The 11,995-nt window shown below is 43.8% G+C and overlaps 1 protein-coding gene across 7 annotated transcripts in view; it reads left to right on the top strand.

Moving 5' to 3' along the window:
* The window catches only part of GRK4 (G protein-coupled receptor kinase 4), a 64,295-nt gene that overhangs the window by 10,818 nt on the left and 41,482 nt on the right, over positions 1–11,995 (top strand). For all 7 annotated transcript variants that reach the window (XM_037733392.1, XM_017514289.1, XM_017514288.1 and 4 more), the window contains 2 exons: positions 2,702–2,814; positions 6,287–6,364. In XM_037733392.1, coding sequence (XP_037589320.1) covers positions 2,702–2,814; positions 6,287–6,364 — 191 coding nt within the window. The remainder of the gene's footprint in view (positions 1–2,701; positions 2,815–6,286; positions 6,365–11,995) is intronic.

Below are 11,995 nucleotides of genomic sequence, written 5' to 3'. Positions count from 1 at the left end.
GATCTCGGCTCACCGCAACCTCCACCTCCTGAGTTCAGGCAATTCTCCTGCCTCAGCCTCCTGAGTAGCTGGGATTACAGGCACACGCCACCATGCCCAGCTAATTTTTTGTATTTTTTTTAGTAGAGACGGGGTTTCACCATGTTGACCAGGATGGTCTTGATCTCTTGACCTTGTGATCCACCCTCTTTTCTAATTTGTTTGTAAAAGGCCTTTATGTATAAAAGAAGTTATCCTTTTATATCCAATGTGGATATATCTTACAAATTTGCTTTTTTTCCCTTTGGCATACGGTGTCTTTTTTCATACAGACGTTTTAGTATTTTATAGAGACAAATATGTCAGTCTTTTTCTTCTTGGCTTCTGAGCTTTGTGTTATCTGTAGGAAGGACACATTTATTCCTTTTTATTTTATTTTTTATTTTTGGGACGGAGTTTCGCTCGCTACCCAGGCTGGAGTGCAATGGCGCGATCTCGGCTCACTGCAACCTCCACCTCCTGGGTTCAGGCAATTCTCCTGCCTCAGCTTCCTGAGTAACTGGGATTACAGGCATGTGCCACCATGCCCAGCTAATGTTTTGTATCTTTAGTAGAGACGGGGTTTCACTATGTTGACCAGGATGGTCTTGATCTCTTGACCTCGCGATCCACCCGCCTCGGCCTCCCAAAGTGCTGGGATTACAGGCTTGAGCCACCGTGCCCGGCCTTATTTTTATTTTTTAAAAGAACGGAGTCTCGCTATATTGCCCAGGCAGGTCTCGAACTTCTGGGCTCAAGCTGCCCTCCCGCCTCTGCCTCCCTGAGAGCTGGGATTATAGGTGTGAGCCACAGCACCCGGCAGGACACATTTATTCCAAGATTATTTCTACAAACCAATTCATCTTTCCTTTAATACTCTTGTGGTTCCTTTTAAAGAAAGTTGAAGTAATTATCAAAATGAGTTGCAGGTGGCATAAAGGAGCTATTATTTCACTCATTGTTTTAACTCCCCCATTGTTTTAACTCCACTAAGTTTTTTAAACAACTGCTTCCTGAAGATGTAATTCATACGCCATGCCACTTATCCATTTAAAGTATATAATTTAGTAGTTTTTAATATATTGAGTTGTGACACTGTCACCACAATAAACTTGACAGCATTTTCAGCACCCCGGAGAGAAACGACACGCCCATTGGCAGTCACTCCACATTCCCCCCTGTACCTCCAGAGCTGGGCAACCCCAGATCCACTTTCTGTCTATGTCTTTGCCTGCTCTGGACATTTCACATAAAAGGGAATCACGTGCTATGTGGTCTTTTGTGACTGGCTTTTTTTACTTAGCATAATATTGTCAAAGTACTTCGTTCTTTTTTGTTGCTGAATAACATTCTGTTATGTGGATATATCACATTTTATTTATCCATTCATCAGTTCATAGACATTTGAGTAGTTTTCTACTTTTGGCTACTACGAATAATGCTGCTATGAGTATTTATGTGCGAGGCTTTTGAAAATCATGATAAAATATACGTAACAAAAATAACTGTTTTTAAGTGTACAGATGAGTGACATTAAGTTGGATATTGCATGGATATACTACATTTTGCTTATCTGTTCATCTGTGGATGGACATTGGGGTGTTCCCAGTTTTCGGCTGTGTGAATTATGTTGGGAACGTTGGTGTGCAAGTATCTGTTGGAGTTACTGCTTTCACTTATTTTGTGTATGTCTTCAGAAGTAGAATTGTTGGCTGGGCATGGTGACTCACACCTATAATCCCAGCATTTTGGGAGGCTGAGGCGGGTGGATCATTTGAAGTCAGGAGTTCAAGACTAGCCTAGCCAACATGGTGAAATCTTGTTTCTACTAAAATTACAAAAATTTTTGGGCTGGGTGTGATGGCTCAATGCCTGTCATCTCAGCACTTTGAGAGGCCGAGGCAGGTGAATCACCTGAGGTCAGGAGTTATAAAACCAGCCTGGCCAACATAGTGAAACCACATCTCTACTAAAAATACAAAAATTACCCAGGTGTGGAGGCACGCACTTGTAATCCAAACTACTCGGGAGGCTGAGGCAGGAGATTTGCTTGAACCCGGGAGGCAGAGGTGGCAGTGAGCTGAGATTGTGCCATTGCAGTCCAGCCTGGGTGACCGAGTGAGACTCTGTCTCAAAGAAAAGTAGAATTGCTGAGTCATATGGTAATTCCGTGTTTAACTTTTTGAGGAACACCAGACTCTTTTCCAAACCGCTGCACCGCGTTATGTCCCATCAGCCACGTGTTCAGTTGCTTCACATCTTTCCCACTTTTCCTAATCCCAATGCGCATGAAGTAGTATCTTACTGTGTTTTGATTTGCATTTCTCTAATGATTAATGATGTTGAGCATATTTTCATATGCTTATGGGCCATTTGTAAACCTTTAGAGAAATGTCTGTTCATATCTTCTATTCATTTTAAAAATTGGATTGTCTTTTTGTTGTTGAGGTATAAGATTTCTTTATATATTCTAGTATTAGATGCTTATCAGATAAGCAGGAGAATTGCTCAAACCTGGGAGGTGGAGGTTGCTGCACTCCAGCCTGAGCAACAGAGGAAGGAGACTCTGTCTAAAAAAGAAGAAGAAGAAGAAGAAGAAATATTGTGAAAACAGTCTTAGAACAGCATGTGGTGGATTGTAATGATTGTATTTGTTTGCTTCTCATCCCTTTTCTTCACCCAGAAAAGGATTATAGCAGTCTTTGTGACAAGCAACCAATAGGAAGACTTCTCTTCAGGCAGTTCTGTGATACCAAACCCACCCTAAAGAGGCACATTGAATTCTTGGATGCAGTGGTAAGCAGCTTATCTCTATATTGAGCAGCCCACCCAATCTTGAGCTTTTAAAAATTTAAAAACTAGACCTGGGCAGTGATGTAGGAGTGGATAGACTGGCGTCTTGGTGTCATATTGTCTTTTTAGTACAGAAACCCCGTTAGTATAAAGTGGTATTTCGTGTAGAATTACATGTCAAGTGTTGGAGCATCACATGTTGTCACTGAATGACTTTGAAACTGGGGCTTTAATTTGTATGAAGATGACAGACTAAGATGGCAATGCCTGTTCAGCCACCTGAAAAGTGTCCTTTCTGCACTCAACTGGCCAATGCTCTGAACTTAAAAACACTTTAACCTAGAAGCCTACGGAAGGGATAAAGTTTGTATAAGAAGAATGATCATGTTGGATGCAATTTACTGTGTTCAATAAATTTTCTAACATTCCTCTGTATCCTGTTTGAGATTTACTGTGATTTCCTTAAAGAAATCTTGTGTTTCCAAATCTTTATGGATACCATTGGCAAGCCTACAACTTCAAAACTATGAAATTCAGAAGCAAGTGACCAACAGAAAATTGGGAGAATGTAACAGAAAAATGCTCTTACTTTTGTACCAGGTTATGACCCTTCTCTCAGCTTTGGTCTGTCCCAGTTGTATCAGCAAATGTGTATGGAGCACTTGTTATATGCAGACATATATGGTATGTCTTATATCATTGAGTTTGAATTTGTTTTTCCTCTAACACAGCTTTTGAAGAACTTGAAAATATATGTTTATTTATCATATATTCTTTCAGAAAAACATTTGCAGCTGTTTTGTTGTTTGCTTCCTTCCCCCAGATCTCTCCCAGTCCTTTCCTTTCTGGCACTGTTGCTAGAATAAGGTGATTCTTCTTCTTCTTTTTTTTTTTTTTTTTGGAGATGGAGTTTTGCTCTTGTCCCCCAGGCTGGAGTGCAATGGCATGATCTCAGCTCACTGCAACCTCCGCCTCCTAGGTTCAAGGGATCCTCCTGCCTCAGCCTCCCGAATAGCCTGGGACTACAGGTATGCACCACCACACCCAGCTAATTTTTGTTATTTTTGGTAGAGATGGAGTTTCCCCATGTTGGCCAGGCTGGTCTCGAACTCCTGACCTCAGGTGATCTGCCTGCCTTGGCCTCCCAAAGTGCTGGGATTACAGGAGTGAGCTACTGCGCCTGGCCAGTTCTTTTTGAAGCCAGAGTTCCAATGTGGTGGGGCATGCCTACTCAGTTCTCGGATGGAACCTGGGTATAAGTTTTCATGCAGTGGGTAATGTTTGCCAAGCTGCTATATTTTAAGAATTTCGGGACCTGCTGTTCTTCCTTATGTTAAAATAGCTAAACTGCATTGTTGAAACTCTATTTCTTTTTAGTCTTCTGATAGTGTCATGTTACCTATCGCTATGAGGCGACAGCCATTTGACTGCAGTAATAGGTTATGTTTTTGCTTTTTCTATAGCCACTGTGTAGGTTCAGAAATAATGCCCGATTGTGCTATTTTGCTGCGCTTACTGCTTTGACCATCCTTGTGATAGGTGATGACAGGCTCTGTGAGCTTCTCAAGGGAAGGGGCTGCATCTTCTTCATTTCCCTCTCATGGCACCTGGCATGGTTGTTTGCCCTGTTTCTTGATCATTGAATGAATTAATGGCGTCTGTATCAGTCAGGATTCAACCAGAGAACCAGAACGCATAGGAGATGGATAGGACATTTACTGTAAGGAATTCGCTTTCGCAGTTGTGCGTCTGGTTAGGAAAGTGTGAAATCTGTAAGACGGACCGTCAGGAGGGGCATGGTAGGACTCTCCGGAAATGGGCTGAAGCTGCTGTCCTCAGGCAGAATTTCTTCTAGCGGGAGGACTCGTCTCTGTTCTTAACTCCTTTCAACTAGGTGCGAAGGTTAGGGTCACCTAGATTATCTAGCATAATCTCCTTCGTTTGAAGTCAACTGATGGTAGACTTTAATCATGTGTACAAATACCTTCACAGCAACACCTGGATTTGTGTTTGATTGAATAATTGGGGACCATAGCTTTCCCGGTTGGCTTATTGAAGGACCATCGCAGGATCAGACTTGCTTTCTCTTCCATTAATTGCATGCCACACGGTATCCAGAACTCCCAGCACTTAGGTGTGTTTTTTTGTTTTTTTTATTTTTGAGACTAAGTCTCGCGCCATCACCCAGGCTGGAGCTTAATGGCTCCTTCTCAGCTGACTCTAACCTCTGCCTCCCAGGTGCAAGTGATCCTTCTTGCCTCAGCCTCTTGAGTAGCTGGGGTTACAGGTATGCACCACCACACCCAGCTAATTTTTGTATTTCAGTAGAGACAGAGTTTCACTGTGTTGGCCAAGCTGGTCTTGAACTCCTGACCTCAGATGATCAACCCACGTTGGCTTCCCAAAGTGCTACGATTACACGTGTGAGCCACCATCCCCACACTTAAGTTTAAAGGTTCCTTAAGTAAACAGCATACTTGTTATTTGTCACAGTGAGTACAGCGCCCTTGAACGTAGAAGGTGAAGCTGGGACTGTCTGGGTCATCAGGCTGATGGTCATGGAGCTGTGCTGGGCCTGTGAAGGATACGGGATCAGTAGATCAACTTCCTTCAGCCTTCATTTCCTGCCTTATCTCTTCAGCTGCCATCTGGCTTTTGGCTTCACTACTCTTTTAAGGTCCGCTACGTGCAAAACCCTGTAGCTTTATGTGAGGCATCTTCATGCTGGAGTTTCTATGGCTGCTGACATTATTGATTAGCTCCTTCTTGAAATTCTCTTAGCTAGACATTTATGACCTCTCCTTAGGTTTTCTTTTTCTCTTATCAATTATTTTCCAGTTCTTCTTTGTGGTCTATCCTCTGTACATGTTTAGATATCGGTCAAGGTGTGCTGACCATTCTGCTGGTTTCTGGCCTGGGTGATACCACCCACTCCTGTGGTCTGTCCCCTGCACTTGTGTGCAGATGACCCTACTTTGGTATCACCAGTTCTGACTTCCCCCGGGAGCTTTGGACCTAGCTTCACAAGTGTCCCTTGGACATCTGGAAATTGCTGTTGCCTAGAACAGTTTAAGCTGTTTATTTTATTTGGACACCTTTAATGGATGAAATGTAATACGGCATAGAAAGTATTATGGGAAGCATTGCTCTAAAACTTCATTAACCTCCTTTGAAAAACTGACTTCTTCCCCTCTCCTACCCCTTACTTTCCCAAAGAAGATCTATAGATACTTAATCAATAGCATTGGTCTGTGGCTCTGAGGATATCAAACCAATCCTGAAAGTCAAAGAATTTGGAACATTATCGGTGAAGAAGCTTAACTACCTTTTTTTTTTAAGAGATGGGAGCTCGCTGTGATGCCCAGGCTGGCCTCGAGCTCCTGTGCTCAGGTGATCCTGAGTGCTGGAACTGCAGGGCTGCACCACACCACACCAGCTTAACTACTTTTCTCCTTTCTTCCCTGTCTCCAATCAGGCAGAATATGAAGTGGCAGATGATGAGAACCGAAGTGATTGTGGACTGTCAGTCTTCAATAGTTTCTTCAATGATAAGGTGTGTTTTCTTCTTTATATTAAAGATTCGTAAATAAATAATCAGAGCACATAGCCCTTTTTACTTTGTTGGATAAGACATATGTTAAAAGCATTAATTCAGCTGAGTGTGGTGGCTCATGCCTGCAATCCCAGCACTTTGAGAGGCTGAGGAAGGAAGATCTCTTTAGCCCAGGAGTTTGACACCAGTCTGGCCAGCATAGTGAGACCATCTCTACAAAAAATAAACAAAAAAACTAGCTGGGCACAGTGGCGTGCATCTGTAGTCCCAGCTACTTGGGAGGCTGAGGTGCGAGAATCGCTTGAGCCCAGGAGATTGAGGCGGCTGTGAGCCAAGGCCACGCCAATGCATTCTAGCCTGGGTGACAGAGCAAGACCCTGTCTTAAAAAAATAAAAACTAAGATCAGGCCCAGTGGCTCATCCCTGTAATCTCAGCACTTTGGGAGGCCGAGGCAGGCAGATTACTTGAGCTCAAGAGTTTGAGACCAACCTGGGCAACATGGCAAAATGCCATTACTACAAAAAAGGGAAAAATAATTAGCTAAGCACAGGGGTGTGCACCTGTGTTCCCAGCTACTTGGTAGGCTCAGGTGGGAGGATTGTGTGAGCCCAGGAGGTTCAAGGCTGCGGTGAGCTGGGATCATACACTCTAGCCTGGACAGCAGAGTAAGACCCTGCTTCAAAACCACCCCCCAACATGAATTAATCTTAAAAAGCTTAACTTTATTATAAGTGTTTCTCTTTTGCATTTTTTTGTTTGATGTCATGAGGAAATTAACAATTAGATATCTTTAAAACATTGATTCGGCCAGGTGCGGTGGCTCAGCCTGTAATCCCAGCACTTTGGGAGGCCGAAGTAGGTGGACCACAGGGTCAAGAGATTGAGACCATCCTGGCCAACATAGTGAAACCCTGTCTCTACTAAAAATACAAAAATTAGCTGGGCGTGGTGGTGCGTGCCTGTAGTCCCAGCGACTCGGAAGGCTGAGGCCGGAGAATTGCTTGAAGCCAGGAGGCAGGGGTTGCAGTGAGCTGAGATTGTGCTGCTGCACTCCAGCCTGGCGCCTGGCAAAAGAGTGAGACTTCGTCTCCAAAAAAAAAAAGAGATTGATTCAAAATATTTAAAAGTGGCTGGGCACGGTGGCTCAAGCCTGTAATCCCAGCACTTTGGGAGGCCAAGGCGGGTGGATCACGAGGTCAAGAGATCGAGACCATCCTGGTCAACATAGTGAAACCCCGTCTCTACTAAAAATACAAAAAATCAGCTGGTCATGGTGGTGCGTGCCTGTAATCCGAGCTACTCAGGAGGCTGAGGCAGGAGAATTGCCTGAACCCAGGAGGCGGAGGTTGCGGTGAGCCGAGATCGCGCCATTGCACTCCAGCCTGGGTAACATGAGTGAAACTCCGTCTCAAAAAAAAAAAAAAAAAAAAATATTTAAAAGTTTCAGAATAGAGAGTTGGAGAATTTTATTTGTCTCTCTTGGACTAAAAATAACATTTTTTTCTAAAAGTTTGAATGGGTTTTAGCTTTTAGGTTCTTGTACAGGTGTTGATCGACTTACCACCTATGCAACTTACGACCATTCGACTTTACGACCACAATTGCTAGCCACAACTGCTCCGCGTCTGGCAGCGCAAACGTTGCCCAGCTGGGCGTACGACAGTGCGGACCAGCTTCCGGCAGCACTACTATCTCCGCATGCACCATTTCAACTGTACATATAGCCTATTCAACTTACGACTGGTCTGCGGTCCCAACCGTGGTCGTAAGTCGAGCACTAGCTGTAGTTAGTATGTTGCTGCAGTTAGAGCTGTTTCCTTCCATATGTCTTCTCTTAGAGAGCAGGAATAGAAATGATAGCAAACATGTAATTAGTACTACTCCAGGCCGGGTGCAGGGGCTCACGCCTGTAATCCCAACACTTTGGGAGGCCAAAGCAGGCAGATCATTTGAGGTCAAGAATTTGACACAGGCCTGGCCAATATGGTGAAACCCTGTCTCTACTAAAAATACAAAAATGAGCCAGGCATGGTGGTGCATGCCTGTAATCCCAGCTACTAGGGAGGCTGAGGCGTGAGAATCACTTGAACCCAGGAGGTGAAGGTCGCAGTGAGCTGAGATCGCATCACAACACTCCAGCCTGTTCAACAAGTGAGACTCTGTCTCAAAACAAAACAAAACAAAACAAACAATATAACAAAAAAACACAACACTGCTCTAACATGTAGTACATTATGTAATTATCACAGCAAACCGATGAGGTAGATAGTATTGTCAAGTCTATTTTCCTACGATAGGACTGAAAATCAGTGACCAAGTGACTTACCCAGGGTTACACACCCAGTAAGCGTCGGAACCAGGAACCAAACATGCAGAGAATGGAATTAGAGAATAGTGAGGTGAGAATGAGTTCAAAATATTTGGGTTTGAAGCATAGCCAGCTGCATAGAGGGCCATCAACTTAGGGGAGCTTTGCTGTACAAAAGATAGAGCACCAGCAGGACTGTCTACCAGCACAAAGACCCATGCAGCAGGTGGTGTCAGAGGCATGACTCAGACCCTAATGAGTTTCTGCCCCAGCCTCCAGCCCCACAGGTTCCTCTTCTCAAACACAGCAGTTACAACATGCTCATATTTGTAGGTGCCCCAGGACACTAGTTAGAATGAGTAGAAGTTTCATTTATCTAGTTCTAATTTTTAATTTTTTTTTTTTGAGACAGAACCTCGCTCTGTTGCCCAGGCTGGAGTGCAGTGGTGCGATCTCGGCTCACTGCAACCTCTGCCTCCAGAGTTCAAGTGATTCACATGCCTCAACCACCTGAGTAGCTTGGATTACAGGTGTGCACCACCACACTTGGCTAATTTTTGTATTTTTAGTACAGACGGCGTTTCACCATGTTGGCCAGGCTGGTCTTGAACTCCTGGCCTCAAGTGATCTGCCTGTCTTGGCTTCCTAAATTGCGGGGATTACAGGCATGAGCCCCATACCCGGCTCCATTTATCTAGTTACTTTGTCTTTTTTTTTTTTTTTTTTAACTCCCTTTTCTTTTTTCACCTCTCCTGAAGAAATACCCATATAGCAAGGGAGGGTATCAAGAAGAAAGGAATAATTATAAAGAGAAAAGAAAGATTTCAAAATGAATGATGGTAGCTGTGGCAAATGTGGAAGGGGAAGGAAGGGAAGTTACGTATCCGTGGCTGGGTGCCTCAGTCTGTTCTGTGCTGCTGTAACAGAATGTCAGAGATTGGGTCATTTATTTATTTAACTTCTATTTTAAGTTCAGGGTACATGTGCAGGTTTTTTAATGTAGGTAAACTTGTATCATGGGGTGTTGTACAGATTATTTCATCACCCAGGTATGAAGCCTAGCACCCATTATTTATCTTTCTTGATCTGCTCCTTCCTCCCCGCCCAATCATCCAATAGGTCCCACTGTGTGTTGTTCCCCTCTATGTGTCCATGTGTTCTCATCATTTAGCTCCCACTTACAAGTGAGGACATGTGGTATTTGGTTTTCTGTTCCTGTGTTAGTTTGCTAAAGATAATGACCTCCAGCTGCATCTGTGTCCCTGCAAAGAACATGATCATTCTTTTTTATGGCTGCATAGTATTCCGTAGTGTATATGTACCCCATTTTCTTTATCCAGTTTGTCACTGATGAGCATTTAGGTTGATTCCATGTCTTTGCTATTGTGCATAGTGTTGCAATGAACATATGCATGCATGGAGACTGGGTAATTTATAATAAAAAGAAATGTCTTGGCTCACAGTTTTAGATGCTAGGATGCTGAATTCAAGGTACTGTTGACCTAAAAGGAAGAAGCTGAGATAGAAAATGTAATTTTATTAAAGAGTTAAAAAAAAAAAAAAAACTGGCCGGGTGCGGTGGCTCACGCCTGTAATCCCAACACTTTGGGAGGCCGAGGCGGGCAGATCATGAGGTCAGGAGTTCAAGACCATCCTGGCCAACATGGTGAAACTCTGTCTCTACTAAAAATACAAAAATTAGCTGGGGGTGGTGGTGCGAGCCTGTAGTCCCAGCTACGTGGGAGGCTGAGGCAGGAGAATTGCTTGAACCCGGGAGGCGGAGGTTGCAGTGAGCTGAGATTGTGCCACTGCATTCCAGCCTGGCTCCTGGCAACAGAACGAGACTCTGTCTCAAAAAAAAACCCAAAAGAACAAAGAGTTTACAGCCAGGCGAGGTGGCTCACGCCTGTAACCCCAGCACTTTGGGAGGCCGAGGTGGGCAGATCACCTGAGGTCAGGAATTCAAGACCAGCCTGGCCAACATGGTGAAACCTCTCTTCTACCAAAAAAAAAAAAAAAAAAAAAAAAAAGTGTTTAGTTGAGCCAAAGTAAAGACAGCTGCATGGGACACACTTCCAAGCTGCCTTGGGAAGTGATCTGTTGGCCTTGGTTACTGGCAGGCTTTAAAGGCAAAGGAATGGGCTGATACAAAGTTGTTTGACAGGAATTCTCACTGATTTAAGAGAGAACAGTGATCAGTGATTGGCTCTACATTGTTGAACGACAGGGTGAGAGAGTGAGTTACGGTGTGCAGTATATGGCATTTATAGAGACTTGGCATCGGTCTAGAGACCACTAGTATGTGGCTTCAAGACGTAATTATTTAGCTCAAGGGGCAGTGAGACATGACTGCTCTGGGCCTGATAATTTGAAGGGGCTCACATTCCTCAGACAAAAAACTTCTTTTTTTCCCCCTCTTAGTGCCAGCATCTGGCAAGGGCCTTCTTGCTGTATTGTCACATGGTGGAAGGGCAGAGAGAGAGAGATTGCTTGCACACATGTCTGAGCATGTGCACACAAAACAGGGCGACCTACTCCAGGGTAACCAGATAAGGGCATTAGTCCCTTCATGGAGGTGGAACCTCTTAAATGCCTCTTAATGGCCCTAACTCCCAATACTGTCACAGTGTCAATTAAATGTCATCATGAGCTTTGAGGGGGCTGGACAAACGTTCAGATGGTAGCACTTGGTAACACAGAGATGTTTATGGGCTGCCTGAAGATGGTGTAGCTGGAAAGCTTTGTTTTTCTTTTCTTACCAGCAGCTGGGGAAACTGCCGCACTCTCCCTCTTCCCACCTCATGGCCCTGCTCTTATGCTTTACCGAAGCAAAAACCAAACAAATGAAAAGCAATGATTCACATCATTATTGTAGTTTTTCCTTTTCTTGTCTTTTATTTAAAAGCAGCAACGTGAGTCCCCAATGTTAAACAAACAAACAAAAACAAATAAACCAGCAACAATAAACTTCTCTTTCTTTTACATGCTAAAAAGGGAACCCCCTTGGCTAGGTGGGGTGGCTCATGCCTGTAATCCCAGTACTTGGGGAGGCCAAGACAGGAGGATCTCTTGATGCCAGGAGTTTAAGAAAAGGGAACTCCTTGAGGTCACTTCCTCAAATTTCAACAACCCAGAATATTCCAAGTACCTAAAAGTAAAGCAGGACTGTGTGTGTTCGTTCTCACATGTCTTTATTCAGTCACGCAGACATTCTCAGTTTTTCTTCGTTTTTCTCTCAGGATTCTCAAGTATTAAAATTCAGCCAAATTTGAATTTATGGTTTAAAAGAATCATAACCATGTGCCTAAATGAAGTAGTTTCA

Source organism: Cebus imitator, unplaced genomic scaffold, assembly GCF_001604975.1.
Source record: "Cebus imitator isolate Cc_AM_T3 unplaced genomic scaffold, Cebus_imitator-1.0 Scaffold522, whole genome shotgun sequence".
NCBI classification, from domain to species: Eukaryota; Metazoa; Chordata; class Mammalia; order Primates; family Cebidae; genus Cebus; species Cebus imitator.
The sequence above is the reverse complement of the archived record's forward strand: the minus strand, read 5'-3'. Positions and strand labels throughout refer to the sequence as shown.